We start from the raw sequence: 23810 nt of genomic DNA, 5'->3' as shown, positions 1-23810 counted from the left end.
TATATATTTAGTAAATAAATTTTTTATTGAATAATATAAATTATTATTTTAGATTAATTAGAATAATATATTTTTATTGAAAAATATATATTAATGTATATTTATAAAAAAATTACCTAAATATATAAGATAAAAATTTTAAAAAATTTAAAAAATAAAATTTAGTTTTTATTTTTTTTAAAGCTATGAGTATGATGATTACTCATATCTATTAAATACCCATAAAGATAAGAATGAAGATTAATTTAAAATATTAGTTACGTGTGAGTATAGAGATGAATATAATATAAAAATCGAGGATGAGAAATAATCTATCCTACCTATAGCATACCCATTAACATCCCTAATCATTGTATTTTTTTTTTTCCACAAAAGCCTTTGTTTTAGTTTTTTTTTTATCTTTGATTTTTTTTTCATTCTTTTGTTTTAAACTTTATTTTAAATAAGAAATAATTATTATTTTCTAAATTATTAATTTGTCTAAATATATTATTATCAATTTAAAAATATATTTGATGTTTTATTATCATTTTTATTAAATTTCAATTATTGATTAATAAAATTTTTATTTGATATAAAAATAATTTGAATAATTTTTAATTATTTATTAATTTCATAAATATTAAATAATTTAAAAATTTTATTATATAAATTTTAATTTAATATTTTTAATGATCATTTTTTTAATTATATTTTATTTTATTACTACTGTTATATTTACATCTAAATATATATCCCACTATTAATTTTAATATTGTCGTTATAATACCCAATTTTACTACTACTTTAACTAATATCATCACCATCTATTTTTAATCTAACAAGAGTTAATATCACCACTTATCCAAATGAACATTAAAATTTTTAATTCAAAAGCCAGAACTTTTTACATGTTTGTCATTGAGCTAAGGGTGAATGAAACGCAATTTTTAGTTGAAAAGTTTATTCAATTATCAATGCCAAACAGGGCATTAATGAGTTGGTGATCCTAGATATTTGCTAGGTTTTAAAATGTCAACTTGATAGGCTACTCTCAGATTTGGTACACCTATGAAAATCTCTAATTTCTTTTTAACATTATTGAATTTCTTGTTAATTTGTTTTCTCAAAGAAAAAAAAAGGCAAATTGATAGGTACATTGTTTAATATTTCAAGGGGAAAACGTAATTTGTTTTGGCCAATGGGGAAAATGTAATGGTTAGAATGCAAAAATATATGAAACAATAAAAAGTTCATTTTTAATTTGTAATTCAAAATTCTTTATGCGCTAACTAAAAAATCAAATAATTCTTGATTGACGGTTAAATGATGGCCTTTGATTGGGCTCAAAATTTGCTCAACATTCATAAAGAGACCTTGGAATAGGAGCAATAAAAGCCCAATTCTCCATTTCTCACGCGTATAAAGATATCACATTAACGAAAATAAAATTGCCTCCTTAGGTTTTAATTGTAAATCAAAATTTAGAGTATAGATAATTATATTAAAATCCTGTCTTAAGTTGAGATGATGAATACAAGAAAAGAACACTACTGACTTAAGAATTAATAATTCTTTCAATTATATAGCTTCATCGTGATCATGTAAGAGACTAACAGAGAGTAAGAGTAATATTTCTTCTAACTAAATGGTCTCATTGACATAATCGTTTCCAAATCAAGATTGCATTCCATGCATTAACATTTAATATTATTTTTCTACTCTAATTGCATGTGAAGAATGTCTCGATCCATTTCTTTAAACTTATTATTCTATCTAAACTTTTGTATCTATTTGTATTTGAACATTTGTTTCAATGTTTGATCCGTGATTTTTTGCTCAAAAAACATGTTTGTATTTCCCTTCGCAAATTAAGAAAACAAAAATTTCCACATCGATTCAAACTCCTACACAGTAAGCAACAATGCTAAATTGTATTGGATATACAAAGTAATTTACAGAAAACATTACTGTCATTTAATTGAAATAATTCTTAACACAATCAATCAGAGATGTATCTATAAACCAATTGCTGCAACACTTCCCCATCTTCAAACTATAACTCAAGCTCCCATATCTACTGTTAAACATACAAACAATATATAGCTTAATTAACAAACGTTTTATGCAGTTGTAGCTCCTGATCTATTAATGTAGCACCTTTCCTCTAGCAGCTGTTTGAATCAGCACCTGTCCAACACCTTCTCCAAGCCCTTCAATCAGCCCTCCAATGAATTCAATCACCACTTGAGAAGCAAGCCTAACTACAGTCCCCAGCATGCTCGGCTTACCCGTGCCTTTGATCCCATTGGCTTGAAGTCCATTCACCATGTTCTTAGCACAAACTCCATGGAGATGATAATCACAGATGGTGCACTGGTACACTCTCCCTGATCTCCTCCGATTGCACTCGTCACAGACAAAGCCGGCTGGGTCCCCATTCGAAGATTGACCGGGCATGGGCAAGAGCCTTAGAGTGTGTGGATGGACTGAAATATTGATTTCGGTTGACAACATTGCACAGCATGGGTGCATCTGGAAACTGCAGACGGTGCATTTGAAAACGCATCCCATGGTGGGCTTGGCACAGATATCGCACCTCGATTTCAATAGTCCACCTTTAACTAAATCGAATATTTTGTCATAAAGTTATTTTATCAGTATCAACTCAAGTATCAAGATATTGAACAAAAAAAAAAAAAAATTTAACTGATTATCAGCCCTCAAATTTAATAGTCAACAATCTAGCTACTTCTAATACATTTTTTAAGTTATCATTTCGAATTAAACTGGCTATATCATAAATTATAGAAATTCACTTCTGAGCATATTAGGTTAGATGAAAAAATTTCAGTTGCTTTGACATTTTATTGATTTTTTAAAGTCCAGCATTTTCTGATGTTTTGATTAAGGACAAACTAATTAGCATGTTTTCTTTACAATTTAGATTCACATTTGTTTGCTTTAATTTTAAATAGAATAAGAATTATAACACTGAAAATGAAGTTCATTGTGGATATTTACTAGAAGCTTATAATTCAATGCAGATGTGTCGGCAAGGGGAAAACCAAGGCCTGCCGGATGTTGGGGTGTTTTAAGGAATGAAGAAGGTTATGTACTGGCGATGTTTTCAAGGCCTGTAAGAATTCAATACTCCAATGCGACGGAATTGAGGGCTATTGAAACTGCAATCGAGTTGTTTATGGTAACTGCTTGGAAGGGTAAAGCTGGTTTAATTATTAAATCAGATTCAAAGATTGCCGATGCTTGGTGTCAATAGGTGAAGTGCGGACCATGGGGGATGTAGGACATATTTTTATCGATTGATTCATATAGTGAGTAGTTGAAAGAACTATCTACGACCAATGTATTGAGGGTAGTTAATGGGATGGCCTTGGCCGAAGAGGGAGTGGATCGCAAGGAATTATTTAGTGCATGGTGGTAGTTAGAAGTATAAATGATATATTAGTACTCGCAAGCTATTCGGGTTCGATTCGAATAAAATTCGAATTAAACTCGATTATTATCAAATTAAACTTGATAGCTTGATTTATCGATCGAGCTGAGTTCGAGTATTTTTATATCTAGCTAGAGTAGCTCAAAGCCTAATTGAACTTTTATATTTTAATTATTTTAATTAATAAACTATCTCGAGCTCGAGCACAAACAATCGAGCTTTTGTTGAATATAAGAATTGAGTTTATTTTTATATGTTAATCAAGTTTAATCGAACGAACTCAAGTAGCTTGATTTTTATATAAAGTCAAAATTGAACTAAAAAAATAAAACTCGATCAAGTTCGAATTGAGTTTCAAACCTCGAATTTTGAATCGAGCTCAAACTCGATCAATTATACCCCTAGTGGTAATAGATTGGTGCACTTAGGGTATTTGAGTTAATGGTGATTTTCTAAATGATTAATAAAAGCTTCATTTACTTAGAAAAAAAAAAAAGTATGCCAACAAACATGGATATATGCTATGTAGAATTAATATAAAAAACCTTAATTACAAGCGATGAAGAAAGGGAAAAAAGAGAGGAACAATTACCAGGTTTTGGAAAGAATATGATCTTGTGAAGGGGGTGGATGGGATGTCTCTTAAGAGCTGGAGGAGCGAAGGCGCAGAAATCGTGGAGCTGATAGTCACAGTCATTGCAAGTGAACCGCTCGCCGGCGCCATACTCCTTGCAGGCGGAGCAGGTGAAGAGGTCAGGCAGGTGAGTTTGGGAGATGGGGTGTTGCGGGTGAGCCACATGGAAGATTTCATCCCCCAGCTGGGGAACCACAAGGGAGGTTGGGAATTCTACCTGATGAAGAGACCTCCTGCCTCCAACTGTACTAATTTGTTGATGATGATGATGAGGTTGATCCATGGAATTTGAGGATTTGTGTTTTAAGGGAATTCAATTGGTCTTCTTCAAGGAGGGTGTGTTGCTCATCATCTTTATGCTCATGTTTCTAGTGGTGCAATCTGGAATGATTGATGGAGAATATTTATGCTGGAAAAGTTGATACTATTTCCATTGGTTTTTAATTTGGAAGTGCAAACGGGACCCCCCCAAAAATAGATAAACTTAAACTAATTAACCAATGGGAGAGTTTGCTACTTAAAAGTTGATTAAAAATTAATGCATATTTTTTTTTATAATGTCACCAATATTTGAACCATGATCATTGAAAGATCAAAATTTGATATATTATTTGTTTTGTTTCATTGTTGGAGTGTTGATTTTTATTTTTATTTTTGAGTAGAAATTATTAATCTCTGATAATCTCAAGTATGAAAACATTAATCTTGATAATCACATATACAAAAACATTAATCTTATTAATGGGATTCAAACTTAAGATGTTAATCTTCTTAAAAAAAAAGATAATAATTATAAGCAATCCTAAATTGTTTGCAATATAATATTCTTTTCGTGATTATAAAAGTTATTTTCTCTTTTGCATTTTTGGGTATAGGTGGTAATACTTATTTTCTCGTATCTGTTTTTAAACAATAATGTCTATATAATAATTAAGTAACGTAAATAAGTACTTTAAAATATATTATTATTATTTTTTTCAAAATTATTTAAATTAATTAAATTCCCACAAAGCATACTATTAGTTTATAAATTGTATAAATATAAATATAGATTGAATTCAAAAACCTGAATTATTATTGTATTAAGTTTCTGTATTTTTTAAAAAGAAAAGTTAGGTTTTATTCCTTAATTAGAAAGCTAATTAACATGAGAAATTGTACAGAGGGCCCAGAAAACAGTTTTGATTCTTAATGACAAGGACAGCTCCGTAATTGAACGGACTGCACATTGAAAGCAAGAATTCATATATCTGTATATCAGTTAATAATAACAATAATAATAATAATAATAAAAGAAATAAAAGAGTTCAAGAAATTGGTGTAAGTCTAACTGTCTATAGATACCAATGGCAACAAAGTCAAATTAAGGTTTTTTTCCTTTAGCATTTAAAACAAGGGCTGGGCAATTGCATTGCTTGCATGTCATGTGAAGTTTCTTCACTTTACGTGTCCCATACGATTATAAATGAAAGCGAATCCAAATCCCTTTAGAAGAGTTGTAAATATTCGATATAAAGTGAGCAAACGAAGAAAACATTGCAGCTTTTTTTTTTTTTTTTCATGAAATGATAGTTAGCTGCAGAATCATGAAAAATTGAGATGTGATCACCCTCTATCTTGTAATCTCCATCTCTTATTTAATTCCTTTCTAACACGAGTTGTACTTGTGGAGAATCTCTAGACATAAATTTAATAGGATGCCTTTCTCATTTACCTTGACTAAGTGTTAGTGATGTTTCCCATTGTTTGTATTTTGTAAGTGATTCTCCTCGTTATAATTATTGTTAAGCATATTTGTTAAATATTGGATTGAATGTGATTTTATATTTAAGTTTGGTGTTTTTAGTTTTAGCCTGATTTTATATTAAATGCTTAACATGATTTTAATCCTTCTTAAATTTCAAAGCAAAATTAGATTCTAAAACAAAAAATAAATCAATAAATTAATAATTCTAATTTAAAAGGGATCAATATATATATATATATATATATATATATAATAATCCCTTAAAAGACTTTTGTGAAAGCAAGTAGCCTAGGCCAAAATCTGAGAAACAATGGATCAAGCATCTGTGCAGTCTGGTAAGTCAAAAAGTGGTGTGGAGAGAACCTTGGATGCCATATGGTCCAGTTTTGCATAGACGTGGAGACAAACTTTGGGTTTCACTCATTGGTCTTTGGAGTATGGTCAGTTATGCTCCATTCATGGTACAAAGATAGTTCGGGTATGAAAAATTTATTCCAATGACATATGATCTAAACTAATTTGGGACTACATATGGCGAACCCTACAGTACGAAAAAATGGAAAAAGTTACCAGGGAATGGAAAGAGACGAGAAGAATGGAGCGAGGGAGGCACTCAAATAACATCAGCCCTGAGAACTTTGTGGGGCATGCAAGACGAGCTAAGGATGTTGTCATTCCCCAAAAAGATGATTTTAATTGCCCAGAAGAACCAAAACCACATGATCCTATAGCAAAAATAGAGTTGGCTAAAAGGAAACTCCAAGATGAGAAAGATAAATTGGAACGCGAAAATAAAAGGCTTAAGAAAGAAATGGAGGATAGTTTGTTTGATGTTGCAAGAAAGAAAGATCCAAAAGCTTGGCCAAGAAAGGGATGAATGGAAGAAACTCTTTGCTGATTTGAACAAGACACACTCATCAGCTACTCTTGGACTTGCTCGACTTTTGAAAGGAAATGAACAGTTGCAAATGAAGGTAAAAGCAAGGGGAAAGGCATTTGCTAAGGTTCAAAGTCATAATGAAACACTTCAAGAATATGTTGATCAACTTGGAACACAAGTTGGGGCATTGGCAAAAGAATGTGAAGGGTGTGTTGACAGATGCAAAGAATTCAAAAGTGCATACTTGACAAAACAAGAATATTTGAGGCATTTGTTTTGGCAAATTAGCATGGCCACTGACAAAGCAACAAAAATAGAGAAACAGTTAAGGAATTAAAGGTGGGAGTACAGCTAACCGGAGCACATGGACAAAGCCTTCTCAATTTCTTGGATGAAGCACAGAACCGGTACCAACAGATTAGGAAGTTTATTTGGAGGCCATAAATTTTAAACCTTTATAGATATTGTCATAACGTATAGATCTATAGACCTATAGGTAGATTTGATCTTAGTAGTCGTCACTAATTTTTTTTATTAAGATGCCATTAGTTACCTAACTAAATATATTTCTTTTTAAAAAGAAATTCTAAGCTTAATTTAGGTATTTTTAAAAAGTAGATTTTTTATCTACGAAATCAAGACTAGATCTGAAAATACGGTTATGTGTGAGAAATGTTATAGCACCTTCACAATGCCCATTAAATAATGGTACTAGTTTGATTTCATATTATCCAAGTTTTAAAATGTGTTTGTAATTTACCTAATAAATTTAATATTAAAAATTGTTCTTAAAATTACTCAAATTGTTTGGTAGCAATTTAATATAATTTTCTCACCTCGAGAGTATTCATAGAGATTCATGTCCCACTCTGGAGAGGATCTGTTGTCAAATTCATTAACATATTTTTTAAGAAATTATTTTTTTTTAGGATCAATCAATAAAATCCTCTAATCATTTGATAAGATTTTATATCAATGCATATCCCTCAATTATTTGGTGGGATTGTTGTTGAAAATCTTTTTATGAAAATTTTCTTTTTTAAAAAAATAAAGTAATTAAAACTTCTAACAGTTTGGTAAGATTTAGCATAAATTTGAATCCTCCAATCATTTGGTAGGATTATAAATAATTTATTTTTTAAAAATTCATCATGAAATTCTCCAATCGTTTGATACAATTCATAATTTTTTAAAACATAGAATCCTCTAATCATTTGGTAGGATTAAAAAAAATTATTATAAAATTCTCTAATAATTTGATAAAATTTATAATTCTAAAATTTATAAATCCATGAAGATTTTATACTAGTTTGGTAAGATTTATGAATTTATTTTTAAAAAAAATATTTTTTTAGAAATATTAATAAATAAAATTTATACAAATAAAACAAACAAATAATAAATAAAGAATAAAAAAGGACAAATTAAAAAAATTGAAATATAAAAAGATACCAAAAAAATAAAAAAAGTGGCTCAAGTTAGGGCTGAAAAGGCGGTTCGGCTTCAGGCATCGAGAACCGCTTAGAGTGAGTGGCATAAGACTCGCTTTGAAGCTCAATCGGTTTGGTAAAAAGTGTGGGTAATTAGGTTGTGCAATCAAGTCGGGTTAGCGTCTAACAAAACATGTGGATCTTACAAAAGATATAACTTTAAAATGGCACTGTATTGTTATGAGTATATAAGGCTAAATTTTGGCTTTTTATTTTAGATTTCCTCCAGCTCTCTCTTTTTCCTCTTTATTTCCTTTGCTTATTTCTCTTGGAATCTTTGAATGTTAGCCAAAAATTGGAAAAGGTCACTGAAAACTAAAAAAAGTCTGCCAAAAACTGGAAAACCTTGTTGGAAACTGGAAAATTTAAACTGTTTTTGAAATTTCTAAAAAATTGCCAAAAACAGAAATCAACAAAATTTCCTTTTAAACTAGAAAGATTCCTTAGAAATTTTTAACTACTCTTATGTACACTCTCTCATTGCTTTTGTGTTTTTTTTTTTGCTCATTCGTTCTTCCCTTTGTGTTGAATTTGATAGAGTATTATAGGGTTTAACTTATGAGAACCCTAAACCAAAAGAACTTCAATTTTTTTTTAGTTCAAACTTCACTTTTTGATTTCAACCAAAATTTTATAATCCAAAGAAATAGTCCCAGACAAATTTGACCACCCCTAAACTTTCCTAATTTTTTTTTTGTTTTTTTAGACATTTAACAAAAAAAAAACAAACCAAACAGTTACAACCTCAGACAAATTGGGGTGTCCACAAATGTAATCTTATATTTTGATTATGGTAGATTTCAGTTGAGATTTTTTTTTTGTTTAGAACTGTTATGTGGCAAATATTCCTCGATATATGCATTCATTCATATATAGATAAATTATTCAAAGATTTGGAATTTTTTTTATACGACCACATTTTATCATAATTTTAGAAAGATTGTGGTAATAAATGTTTAAATATAGTTTAACCGTTCAAAATTCTATGGTGGTACAATACTTGTGCCTAGACCAAGATCATGGAACAGGAACAAGCTAGTCGATTTGATAAGATTGAATAAGCGCAAGAGGAGTTAAATGAAAAGCTTGCCAAAATGATGAATTTGTTAAAAAAAAAATACAAAGAGAAAAAAAGTGGATGAAACTCCCATCTTACAAAAGCAACAGTCTCAAGATGTTGTAAATCCATTATACCCTTCATGTTTTGGGTCATATCAAGCCCAAACTTCTAGAGGTTATAACCACAACTACCATTTTCTAGGGCATATCCTTCCATTTACTCTAGAATGCCTTCAATAGCTACTATGGGCTAAGGTTTCAATGCTCCTACTTTTAGAGAGAATGCTTATGACTTAACCCAAGTCCTTGACCTAGATGACCTTAAAAAAAATGAAAAATTGAAGGCAAGGATATAAAAACAATGAAAGATTCAAACTCACAATAGAAAATGAATTTCTTATATGAAAGGTTTTGAGTCATTGAGGGAATGAACTTTTACAGTTCAATAGAAGATGTTGGGTTTTGCTTAATGCTAGATGTTATTTTTCTACCAAAATTTAAAGTTACTAAGTTTGAAATATATTATGGTACCAAATGTCTAGTGATTCATGTCACTATGTACTAGCATAATATGACTATTCCTATCCATGATGATAAGCTTTTAATCCATGTGTTCTAGGATAGCCTTACAAGCTCTGCTGCAAGATAGCATGTTTAATTAAATCAAACTCGTATCCACTCATAGAATGAGCTGGTAAGGGCCTTCATTGTCGAATTCAAATATATCATAGATTTTACTCAAGATCAATTATTATTGTAGACCATAAAGAAAAAAGTAATGAAAAACTTCAAAAGGTACGTAAAGAGGTAATAGGATATCATTTCCTAAGTCCAACCACCTCTTATTGAAAATGAGACAACTGTTTTGTTTAATAGTACCTTGAAATCTCTATATTATAAGAAAATTATTGGGAATGATACCAAGAACTTTACTGATATGCTCATCTCTGATAAAATTATAAAAAATGCCATCAAGAATGGTAAGTTAGATGGAAAAGAAACATCTATTGTATAGAAAAGTAAAGCATTTAAAAAGAAAGAAGGTGAAGCTCAAGCAATGAGCTACAAAAGAGCTCAGTTTAGAAGTTTTTCTTTATATCATCCACCAATGTATCTAGTGCACTATCCGACTACAAATAATGTAACATCCATTTCATACCCAAATTAACCTATTCCACAACCAGTTTATCAACCCACATTTTAACCCTAACCCTCCACCTATATGTACGGCCCTATTACCATGCCTATTCCAAGACCTAATAGCCAAACAAATGATTTGAGAAGACTAAAAAGTAGCCTAGAAAAACCTTTATTTGATCCTATCCTAATGACATACGTTGAATTATTTTCGCAACTTGTGAAAACTCACCTACTAGCTTATATTCATCTAAAGTCGTTAAAACTTCTTTACCCCAAGGTGTTTGATCCCAATGCACATTATGATTATCATTATGGTAATGCAGGTCACTCCATGAAAAATTACATTATTTTAAAGTATAAGGTATAAGGCTTGATCAAAACAAGCTTGATAAGTTTTAAAACTAGAAGAAGGGAGCTTCAAAAATTAGTGAAAATCTTTTGCCAAACCATATTGTGGCGATAATAAATACTTTGAATGATGGCCAACCTTGTTATGTTAATAGATCAAGACTCCATTGAATAAGGTGTTCGATGCTTTGGCCAAGACTAACATGCTCCATCTAATAGATCTATATACTTATCATGAAAAACATAACCCAAACCAAACATGTGATTATCACAACGGAGCTATTAGACATTCTATTGAGAGTTTCAATCAGTTTCGATAAAAAGTATAAAAGTTGATGGACTCATACTAGATTGAGTTCTATGAAGATCAAAAAAAAAATTCAATGAGTGTTGTGGTATTTACAATTGACATGACGGCAAAATTTATTTGCAAACTTGTGATCATCTATTATGAAAAAAAACGAAGTCTAGTGATGGAAAAACCTACTCCTAGACCAATTGTGACATTTAATATTTTTGGTCCTTTTTCATACAAGAATGATAAGGTCGTGCCTTGAAAATATGACTATGATGTCATAATTAAAAGACAAAAATGAAGAAAAGGTAATTACTAATTTAGATACTTGAAACATAACTAGTATAGGTGGCATGACTCACTTTAAAATATGTTATATTTCAGAAATGCCTGAAAAGGCTAGAAAGGAGAAAAGTAAAGTGAGAGAAGAAGAAAGAGGAAGTTAAAGTAATCCTGTGGTGGTTCCCGATAAGGAATGCCAAAAGCTTGCCTAAAAAAAAAAAAGCTTATGAGTTTTTTAAGTTGATCAAACATAGCAAATATAGTTTAGTGGAACAACTAAACAAGATGCCAGCTAAGATTTCACTTTTATCATTACTAATGAACTCTAAGCTCCACTAAAATGCCTTATTAAAAGTGCTAAATCATGAATATGTGTCACACACTATATTTGTTGAAATATGAATAACTTTGTCGAAAACTTAGTGGTGAAAAATTATATAGTATTCAATGATGATGAAATCCCTCTAAAAGGTTGAAGAAGCACAAAGGCTCTTCATATCACTACTAAATATAAGAAATATATTATTGCAAAAGTCCTCAACGATAATGGCTCTTTGATAAATGTTATGCCTATATGTATACTAGCTAGATTACTTGTTGACATGTCTTATATGAATATTAGTCATATAGTTGTTTGAGCCTTTAATGAAACCTGACGAGAAGTCATAATAATAATAATAAGTTTTTTAAACAAAGATAATAAAAATAATTATTGAATTTCCTTCAATATCTAGATAGGGCATCAAAGATTATTTTTCTCTTAGAGATATTATCTTATGTTCTTATTTCTAAAGTTACTTTTTAAAAAAAAGTTAATTTACAAAATTATCTCAATTCTTGCTTATTCAAAAATTTATCTATTTTGGTCCACAACTTCAATCATCAACCTACAAATTCATTTTAAAAAACATTTTGATACAAAATAAACATGAATAGTAAAATAAAAGATAAGAAATTATACCTAACAAACTTCTTGGACTTAGATCTAAGATGGACCAAAACAAGAGGAAGCCTAAGACTTTTTTTTCCCCTTATTTCATTCTTTTTCTTAAAAAAAATAAATTCTCTTCTCTTTAAAAAAAAATTAAACACTGCTTTTAAATCCTAGATTTTGACAAGCTTGTCGATATTGCTGTGGTCATTTGACACCTTTCCTCCTCAAATTTTCAACATAAGCTATTCTCAACCTCTTGATCTCTATTTCAAGCTTCAATTTTCTAAAATCAATCTTTAAAACCCTAGATCTAAACTTCAAGATTGAAACTTCAAACCATTGTAAACCATATTTACCGTTATCTAATCCTTCCAAAATTTTAATATGTTGTTACCTTCTTCCTTTTCGTCTTTTTCATCATTTAGATCCTTGAAAATCTCTCTCGAAGTCATGAACCACCAATGTCAATGTCGCTGTAATGCCGTCGTTCACCACCTTGAAAATGACCTCTTTTTTTTTTCTTACAAATGTGACCTAAATTTGCTCAAGGCATTTCTAATTCCTAAACAAGAATCTTTTATACCTAAAACACTCACCCCCTCGAATTTTACTTGTATTTTTGCGCGTATACTAATAGTTTTTGGTGTTTTTTATGACTTTTTTTTATATTATGTTGCTTTGACTAAGGTTCCTTCCTAAATGAAGGATTGTAATTGTTTACTTTTTTTGTTTTTTGTTACAATAGGTTTCGAGTAGGTTTTGTTTTAAGGTTGCAATTTTTTTAAGTTGTTGTTAATTTCAGTGGCTATCTTAGTGGGGCCTATAAGTGGTGGTAGATGGGAAATGGTAACTATTCTTGGTGGACTAGATGGTAGCAGTAGACGATGATTGTTGGGGAAAATAGGTGGTAGAGAACAGTGATTCAATTTAAGTGTTGAGTTGTTGCGTTTAATTAAGATTAGTGGTTTGGGTAATGGCAGTAGGCAACTGATTTTTTTTTTTTTTTGTGAAAATTGGCTCCTCAATGGTTTTTCTTAGTGTAAATTCCTTATTGGATATTTGTGTTATTGTTGTTTATAAAGTTTTTAGTTAATTAATCCTAAAAACAATAAATTTGCACCCTAAACTCAAATTTTGGATTTTGGACTTCTATTGGGCTTGTAACAACATTAGCCCAAGTTTGAATTGGATTGGCCTTTAATTCATGTAAAATAGCCTAAAAATGGTTGATCCTAAAACACTTATCTAGGCCTAACACGAAATAAATCCAATTAAAATGTCCAAATGGGTGTAAATTAGGAAGTGTAATCAAGCCCAAAAATTGATTGAAATTCACTTGTTCTAGACAAAATTAGGTATTTATAGTAGTTTTTTTTTTTTTTTTACACATTATTGAGAATTGAAAATAGGGTAAAGATATAGACATCAATTTTGTTTGGAGTTTATGATTCGAAGATTTTTCAAAAGTATTTTAACTTTTTAATTTTTTTGGAAGTTTTTGAACTTTGTGTTTTTGGGGATTTTCTTAACTTTTTAAAATTTTTTCGGATTTTTTGTTTTTTGAAAATTTCTTTTCTTTTTTTATTTTTTTTGGTTTTTATTTAACTTTTCAACAATATCAATGACTAACGCGACAAACTTAGAAATGATCTGAAAACTCCTCTCATTAGAGGCTTCACCATTTTGAAAATAAATTTAAAAACTCTTTTTATCAGGGATTCCACAACTTTAAGAAAATAAATCTAAAACTCCTTTTATTAGAAATTCCACAGCTTTGAAAAAATAAATAAAAAGGAAGCCCCCTCTAATTAGAGACTTCACAACTTTGAAAATAAATCTAAAAAGTTCTTCTCATCAGAAGGTCGACAAATTTAAAAATCTTACCTCGAAATGCTCTTTTAAGCAAAGGCTCGACAACTTTAAAAATCTTAGTTTGAAAAAGACTTCTTTAAATAAAGGTTCAATAATTTTAAAAATCTCATATTAAAAATCTTTAAAATTCTCAGCATTTTCCTTTAGAAAAAAAAAAAAACCTCTTCTAACAAATACCACATATGTTTTCCATTTTCTTTAATAACTTTCTCAGGATTGAGCTCGAAAGTTCTATAAATCCCAACAAATTTTGCGTAGAAGACTTATGAATCTTACCTAAGAGATTTAAAAACTATATCCAAAGGTTTTACAAATCTCGACACTAAAATATATTTAGCTCAAAAAGCTTACGAATTTTACCCCGAAAGACTTAGAGATTAGACACTGAGATCTCATAAATCTTGATATTAAAATAGATTTAGCTCAAAAAATTGCAGAATCTTACCTGAAAAACTTAGAGATTACGCCAAAAAATCTTATAAATCTCAATTGATATAAGACCTAAATTTAAAATAGTTGTTGAAATCATCAAAATATGTGGTATATGAACTTTAAGAATTCCACATATAGTATATGAATTTTAAAAAATGTATAAATTAATATTTGAAGAAAAATTATATAATTTGAATTTTGAATTTTTAAATTGAGTCATATTAATAAAATATAAATAAAAATTTCAACTTGGTTAGAAGTTTTAATGGACCAGGCTACACGCTAGGATTGTGGACTCGCGATTCAACTTAGGTTAAGGTTTTGGATATGAACTTTTAAGATTGGGGTCGACTTAAAAATATTATTATAATATTTTTTATAATTTATTAGAAAGTTTATTTAAAAATATTAAAAATTAATAAATATTTTCATAATAACATAATATGAATAAAGCGAGTTGGGTTTGGATCTAGATTTAAGTTTTTAATATGTTAATTAAATCTAACTCGAACACCTTTAGGCTTGGGTGGTGGCATAACGGAAAAAATAGGGAGCTGGAAAGGATCTGTGGGAGGAGGTGCAAGTGGACTGGATTTGTGGGAGAGAAATTCATTTTATAATATATGACTTTTGGAAAAAGAGGTTTTTTTTTTTTTTTTTTTTTTTGGAAAATGAGGTTTTAAGCCCACACATGTGTGGATTATGTTTGGATTAAACGGATCGAACCCTCTAAAACATAAAATTTCATCTTATAAGCGGGTAGACACCAATGCAGTTAATATATAAATTAAAATACATATATATTAATTAAAAAAACAAATATATTAACGGGTCATGTCCAAAACTATCAAACCTAAACTAAGGGCATATCCATGCTTTGAATTAGGATATTCATGAATATTTTTAAAAACTTAAAAATTAAAAATATATATAATTTTTAGATGTCTTAAAGGTTTTTTTTTTTTAACATCTTTTTTTCCGTCGATAAAATTAATTCATCAACAGTTTCTTATTTATATTATAAGTACACATTCACAAAAAAAAAATTTATGAATCTACCATTAAATCCATACGACCATGAAACCAAACCAAAATCCTACACAAGAGTAGCTATATATTCGATTGAAATTGAGAAACAAAGAAACATTGCATCCATTAATTTTTTACCCATGGTATTTCTTTCTATTGATTCGAATTAGCTGCAAAATCATGAAAGATGGCGATATGCACCAAATTGAGCATCCCTCGATATAAATTTTGATAGGCAGCCTTCTCCATCACCTTTGACTAAGTGTCTCCGATTCTCAATTATTTGTCTGTGTTTATACAAATGATTCTCCAAGTTATAATTATACGGTAGTATTCTATGCTTGAGATACACCTCCTATCATGTATCCTAAAAACATTAAAATTACACATTTACAAAAAATAAATATAAATATTTTTGTTGATATAAGATTACTTAAATGAAACAGTATCTATGAATTTTTATTAGTTTTAAGTCCATGCGACACACAGATATGCAATTATATATATAAAACTCAATTATATATAATGTAATTAATAAATTTTATATAAAAAAACTTTTTTGATGTAAAATAATGGAAAAATAAAAATATTGTAGATCAATATGTACCTATCTTATATAATGAAAAATGCTTTGTATTTTATCTCATCTAATAGTGATATTTATACAAAATTAAATAATATTTTATTCCAAACCATAGAAATTTATTCCATGTAAAATCAATTTTTTGTAGAAACTTTCGCTTGGTAGTGCCCCTTGCTTTGGTGCAAGACATTTAGAACTCACAATAGCAACAGCAAACTCCTGGTCAGGTGGTGGTCATCCTTACATTGTATTCATAAGGTTCAAAGTAGTTCAAATTGAATTTGTATTTTTTGGCGAATGGAATTGAAACTAGATATTACATATTAAACATGGATAAAAGTATAAATGAAAGGTAAATAGGAGAGAAAAACTTATGCCAAATTCTAATAAACTCCAAACTTAACTAAAAAATCTCACTTTATTCATATCTATTATTAGTCATGAAAAAAAATCTGACAAAATCTCTAAGTACTAAAAGCTAAAAATAGATAAAACATATGGAATTATTCCATTCAAAAGTAAAAGAAAAAAAAGTAATATTGAAAATGAATAAATAGATAGAGTATGAACATACATTAAAAAAAAGTGAATAAAAGAGAAATAAAATCAACTGACAAACGTGATAAAGAAAAAAGTTTATAAACATAAAAAAAACATGTAATTTGGTGATCAAAATTTTCTTGATTATAATGAAATCAATACATTTGGAGACTTTTGAAGAGTAAGCTCCTAGTGCTCTTAGCATATGAAATTCTCTATTTATAATAAAAATTTGAGAAATTTTTATAAATTGAGAGTAATTTATGCAAAAAATTATAATCGGTTATCAATTATTTATGTAGTATATCTTTTTTTTTTGAAAAGTTCTTGTAAGATAATAAATTATACCAATTGTAGTTAATACTTATATAGAAAGAAATATGAAAATATGTTTCCAAATAATTAGACTTTTATTTTAGGTTTGAATTGTTAGCATTATATGCCTTATATATTAATCATTTAGCTTAACAACTAAATAAATTATTTCTTAATTAAATACTATTTATAAGGCCTTTTGCATCATTATTGTTATTACTTTTATTATTACTATTGTTATTATCATATAATTATTTTGACCTATGTTTGATTTTGATTAATTAATGATATTTCTAATTGGCATACTTATGTTATTTTTTATCATATTTATACATTTTAGCTTTTTATGTTATTTGCATTTTTAAAAATCTCCTAAAATATAACAATATAAATAATAAGAAAGAAAAATATTTTAAAATTCCTGCCTAAATATTGAAGGGAATTAAAAAAATCATGTTTTAAAAATTTAATTCCACCTAAATGTTGGAGAATTATTAGCTAATATAAAAATATAAAAAAGTGAACAAATAATGATAATAACAATTTTTTATGGAAAAGAGAAAAGTATAATAATAATAATGACAATATTAATAATAATTAATTTTTAGAAAAGTCATTAAAAACAAGCTTGTTTTGAAAATTTGCATAGATGTTGGTGATTTTTAAAGAGGTTCATAAATTTTTTAATCCTAAATGAGACCTTAAAATGAAACCCTGAAAAGAAACCTTAAAGTGAAACCCTAAAATGAAACCTTAAACTTTAAGTGAAACTTGAAACCTTAAAAATAAAACTATAAAATAAAACCCTAAAATGAAACCCTAAATTCAAATCCTGAAACAAAACTCTAAATTGTAGGTAAAACCCTAAACCCAAAGCAAAACCCCAAAACCTTAGTTGAGACCTAAATGAAATCCAGAAACTCAAAATCCCAATATCATCACAAAATTCAAGGGTTCATATGAAAACCTTTTATGAAATAATTTGTTTTTGAATGCCACATAGATGGTAGAGTATTTAAAAAATTTTATTTCATTAAGAATTTTCATATAATTTTGTAATTTAAATTGATAAAATTAAATAAAAAATAAAAATGAGATCTTAAATATAACTAGTCGCACTTAAACTCTGCCTGGAAGTTTGGGAGCTTAGATGTCTTTTTATATTTAAGGACTCAATCCCAAAATTACATTTCATCATTTTGCATAACATTCATTCATATAAATATTTTTAGATTATGATCTACATTCATTCCACATGCTCTTTTTTAATTGTTAATATTATTTTTTGGTTAATTACAATATTATCCTTTTTCTACAAAAATATCTTTTTATAGAAAATGTTAATTAAAAATGGATTCAAAAGTAAAATTAAAATAATTTTCTAAAAGAAATAATTTTTGGTGCTTTGCTTAGATGTTGGAGAGTCACTAATAATTATCATTTGCAAATAATGTTATTTTTACTTTTAAAGGAACTTTGTGGTGAATTTCATATGAAAATGATTATCTTTAGATTTTATCTAAGTGTTGGAGAATTATAAGATATTTTTTTAATCTAAAGATTTTCACAATATTCCTAAATAAAGATTTTTAATTAATTTTCATTCTTAAAAAAAAGAGAAAAATATTATTAAATCTTAAATAAAAACCATTTTTATCCAAAACCATAAATAATGCATGATTAATTGGTATCAATTTCTTTGGGCGCTATGGGGATGCTAATCCTTCCCCATACGTAATTAACTTTCAAACCCAATCTTATTTTCATAGACCAAAACTATTTTTTTAATAAACTTTAAACCCATTTTATTATTTTATTAGAAAAATAATTTTTTTTTGGGTGGCCAATTACACCCTAAAAAAGATTATCAAGGAAGTGATCTACATTTGGTCGGCTATACGGATGTTGATTGGAGAAGAGATTTGGATGAAAGAAAATCTACCTCTGACTACATTTTTTTATTGACTAGTGGGGTTATTTCATGAAATAGTAAAAAAACAGACTCGTATAACACTATCCATAATAAAAGTTAAATTTGTAGCATTTTCAATGGTACAATAAGAGGCTATTTGGCTTAAAAAATTCTTGAATCATTTGAGATTTAATAATGATAAGTCCATTTTAGTATTAGTAAATTTTGATAGTCAAGCTATAATCACATTCACAAAGGATCCCAAATATCATTCTAAGACCAAACATATAGATACCAAGTATAACTACGTGAAAGATATGGTTAAACAAAATAAAGTCAACATACAATACATTTCTACACATAAGATGATTGCAGATTTATTTACTAAGCCCATAGCTAGATATGTGTTTAATAACCACATGAAATCTCTAAGATTGCGTAAATGTTGAAGCACATGTACTAATTGAATTGTTCTGTTAAACAATGTATGATATTTTTCCATTTAAGTTCACTTATATTGAATACAAGTAACGCTAGTAAAGTTTATTACTTTGTTTTAAGATGCATACACACATGTGTATGTATATGTATATGTATATGTACATATACGATATAATTTGAAAAATATATTAGACAGATGATTGGCCTTTTCACACATGCAATCGCCTCAATAGTTTGGCACAATGGAGATGAGATTAGTTTTAAGTTATGGATTGAGAGCTTAGGCTTAAAATGAAATTACCTGAGATTAGTTTTAAGCTATGGAGATAAGGTCATTCGATATTAAAATTTATGACTGAAAGTAACTAATCCCATAGTTCATTATGTCTGTCTTAAATGTTAGGTAGAAGTCCTGTTAATTATATGAAATCAAGTAGAGTTGTCGACTCAAGTTAGTTACTGAGAGTATCTGAACTATTACTTGTATGGTATTTATATATAAATAATAAAAGACTTCACAGAAAAATAAAAGTAATATTGTAGCATGTTTTTCATACTGCATGTGCATTGTTCAACTAATAAGGGTAACAAAAAAATATATCTTTGCTTTTTATTGTATGAAACCCTTGAGATTAAAGGATCTCATATTTAGTACCCTCAAAGACTTTTGACTATTTCTTAAAGTTTTAGTTCAATGTTAGATATCTTGGATTGTTGCCAATGGCCATAAATGATTCGATTTAATGAGACATATCTGGATAGCAGTTGAATTGAAATGGAGAGATTCTATAAAAAGGGAAGATAATTTTGGTGTCACATTTGGTTGTATTCATAGGTTGACCAATTATGTTTGAAACTTCAAACATAATTATAAAAATACAAGTATATCATATAATATGATAAAAGAGAGATTGTGAGAAATTTGAAATGTGACCAAATGGGTCTAAGGTGTTGCATATTTACTCTACTTGTACTTGAGAGTTACTATATATACCTAACAGTTATATAAGTGATTAGATGTGATTTGAGCTGTTGCTATATACACCTAATAGTCGTAAAGCAATTACACTCTTGAACTATGCGGATCGTATGGCTTATTTTCTTATATGAACCCGATGCAAAGAATAAAAAAACGTTTTCGAGATCATGAAAGTTTGGCACCCATTCTGTGCGAGTGGACGATATAAACATAACGACCCATAATGGGCTTAACCCTATTCAAACAACTACCTTGGGCAATTTACTTGGCATGAAAAAATTGCCATAGGTAGTTTACAAACCAAAAAATAAATTGCCACCCGTCAAACATGATGACGGCATTCAGCCATTAACAAAAAAAGGTGAGAAAGTTTGTTTCTTTTAATAACAACAAAACAAAAAGACTTTAACAAAAGTGTAAAGAAGGAAAGCAATCAAGTAGGTATTGAATAACTCTTAGTGCGAAATTCTTGCATTCGGTGTAAAGGACTTACATTATAAAAACGAATAATTTTCGTATTGTGATATTGTTCAATAACTAGTAATTCAAGTTGGGTTTTTTGGCTTTCGCTTCCACTTCCGCTTAACAAGTAAATATATATAATTATGTTCATATTATATATATATATATATATTGCATGTGAATTTCTCTTACATACAATATGAAAATCAAATTACTTTCTGTATTATCAATCCTTGGTCCATGCAATCATATATATATATATATATTCCAAAAGCAAGCATATGTGCAATATTGTTTACTTGACATATAGCTTTTAAAAGAAATAATAAATTAACCAAAAAAATTTGTAAATAAACAAATATAATTGTAAAATAAAAGTCAAAACTAAAATAAAAAGAATAGTCACTCATTCTCTTATTCACCTAAACTCATAAACATGTCTTCTTCTAGTTGTGAGATGTGTTATTTATAAGCTTAAAACCTTAGTACTTTTTCAAAAAATATTGGGTGGTAATATTTATATAAGTTTTATTATGGATTTTCAATCAAAAGAAAAACATAATTTTGAATTAAAAATGAAATGTTGACTAATAATGAAGATTAGTGATTTATGGAAGACAATTATAATAGAGATACTAGAGATATTTCACCCATATATTTGGTAAATTTTGAATTTAAACAATATTTCTACATGAGACATGAAATCTTTTTGAAATATTATATACATTACAAATATAGGGGTGATTTATTGTTATTTTATATACAATATATACTTTCCTTCCAAGAAAATTGTCTTAATCAAAATAAATAATAATAATAATATAATTATTAAAAAATAATAATAAGAATGACGTGTTCTAAAAAAAAAAACGAGCGAGAAGGCGTTGCCGTGTTCCAAAGTTATACTTTTTCAGTGTTTACAAGTAAAGAATAAACAAAGTGTATAGCAGAAAAAAAAAAAAAAAAAAAAGGCATAAATGAGTCTTGTCTTTGGTGATTATCAACATTCATCATCATCAACAAATTAATACAAATCTTATTTCTTCCTTTCTTTCTTTTAGTTTGAACATTTAATTCACATTCACTACTACCTCATCACATTCTATCGTTACTCCCAAATATTCGAGATGGAGAAAGAAATAGAGAAGATTCAACATCGTTTTCATCATCATCCCTTGGTGTTGGTTGAAGATGAGCAAAGCAATCAAAATTAAAAAAGCTTACTGCTCGGGATGTAGGGAAGTGGTATGAGCTGGTTCAAGCTTTAGTTGTGTAGAGTGCTGCAACTATCACCTTCATAAGGAATGTGCCCATGTACCCTATGAAATACTTAACCACCTCTTCCACCCCCGGCACTCTGCACGTCGTTTTCTTCGAAAAAGTCCTTGCTGGTATTATTTTGCATTATTCAAGAAAAAACGTAATATGCTTTTTTATGAATGTTATTGTCCCTATTTTGCCCTTGACATCAAAAGTACTTTTATCTTCACATAAGTTGGTTGGCGAAAGTATGTATTATGAGTTCAAAAATGATGGCCAGAAACATCCATTCATCTTCTTCGAAAGTCATAAGGATCAACTCAAAAAAGTTGATTGCTCATGGCGTCACCAGTCATTAATAGATTCCATATATGTTTCTGTTGAGTGTAAAATTTACCTTCAAAAAAAATGTTTTAATCAGTTACCCACTAAAATTTATTAGCCTTGCCACTGTTTGCACACTCTCATTCTTCAGTTTGATAAAAGCAATTGCTTTTGCGAGCTATGTCAAAAGGAAGATCATCAAAATTTCTTTTATCGTTGTTTTGCCTGCAAGTTTGATATTCACCTCGAATGCTTTTGTCCAAGACCTATTAGTGAAGCTAATAGGTATCGTGAGCACCCATTCACCCTGGTTTGTAGAAAAGATTCATTTAGTTGTGATGCATGTGGCACCAATGGCAAGTTTGTTTCTTATATATGTCCTACATGCCACCTCCAGGTCCATAAAAGTTGCACTTCATTGACGCGCAAAATCAAAGTCACACGACGTGATCATGTTGTTGTCCACAAGTATTTCCTTGAAAAAAGGGAACTTGAAAAACATGATTACAAAATTTGGTTTGAATAAGTGAAAACAGAGCATGAAAGTTACCATTGTTCGAGGGAAGATTGCAATTACATTGTCCATGTGAAATGTGCGACAGAGGATAATGATTTGTACTACATAATTGATCAAGAGAATCAAGATGAGGAGCCCACGGATTCTTCCATCACTTGTGTTATTGAGGTAAACGAGCATGGAGAAGCTGTAAAGATCATAAAACATTTCAAGCATGAACACAACTTAGTGTTTGAAGACAAGATCAAAGAGTATAATGATAGACATTGTGATGGATGCATGCTATCCTTCTCAACTCCTTTTTATTATTGTTCAGTGTGCAATTTCTTCCTTCACAAAACCTCTGCAGAATTACCTAAAATTAACCATCACTGGTTTCATCGATTTGCCGCCACCCTCGAAGCCAACGATTTTAAGATGTATAACTAGTGCAATCGCTTCTGTAGTGGTTTGTTTTACAAAAGTACTTATGAATTATATGATGACTACTACTTTTGCCTGAGGTGTACGACACTTCCTAATATCATCAGATGTCAAGGACACGAACACTTTCTCATTTTTTTTTTAATAAATGCAAGAGGCAATGCGGTGCTTATGGTGTCGGTAGTAGGTATGGTGCATTCAGATGTAAGAAGTGCAGTTTTACTTTGGATTTTGCATACATGACATTACCGAAAGCAATTCGGCACAAGTGTGATAATCACTTACTAAGACTTACGTACTTATCTTGATGAAAATGATGATGCAGAACAACATTTCTGTGATGTTTAGAAGGAAAAAGCGACCCAAACCATTGGTATTATTACTGTTCAACTTGTGATAATTCTGTTCGTCCTACATGTGTTCTTGGAGAATATTCATTTCTCAAGGAAGGGATCACTTTGTCATATTATGGTCGG

At 29.1% G+C, this 23810-nt stretch overlaps 2 protein-coding genes across 2 annotated transcripts; one reads left to right on the top strand and one right to left on the bottom strand.

Annotated features, from left to right (window-relative positions):
• Positions 1 to 1883: 1883 nt before the first annotated feature.
• Positions 1884 to 4386, bottom strand: LOC111296900 (protein VACUOLELESS GAMETOPHYTES-like). Its single transcript, XM_022891380.2, has 2 exons — positions 4029 to 4386; positions 1884 to 2603 (listed from the first exon to the last, which is right to left on the bottom strand). The coding sequence occupies exons 1-2, from the start codon at positions 4351 to 4353 to the stop codon at positions 2128 to 2130; spliced, it is 801 nt and encodes a 266-aa protein (XP_022747115.2). The 5' UTR covers positions 4354 to 4386; the 3' UTR covers positions 1884 to 2127.
• Positions 4387 to 21766: 17380 nt separating this feature from the next.
• LOC149515888 (uncharacterized) lies at positions 21767 to 23361 on the top strand. Its single transcript, XM_089741812.1, has 2 exons — positions 21767 to 22010; positions 22922 to 23361. The coding sequence occupies exons 1-2, from the start codon at positions 21938 to 21940 to the stop codon at positions 23338 to 23340; spliced, it is 492 nt and encodes a 163-aa protein (XP_089597938.1). The 5' UTR covers positions 21767 to 21937; the 3' UTR covers positions 23341 to 23361.
• The last annotated feature ends 449 nt before the right edge of the window (positions 23362 to 23810 follow it).

The sequence above is a fragment of the Durio zibethinus genome, chromosome 12 (assembly GCF_047325235.1).
Source record: "Durio zibethinus cultivar Kanyao isolate XHJ-2024 chromosome 12, ASM4732523v1, whole genome shotgun sequence".
Lineage (NCBI taxonomy): Eukaryota > Viridiplantae > Streptophyta > Magnoliopsida > Malvales > Malvaceae > Durio > Durio zibethinus.
Note: the sequence above shows the minus strand (reverse complement) of the source record. Positions and strands in the feature narration are given on the sequence as shown.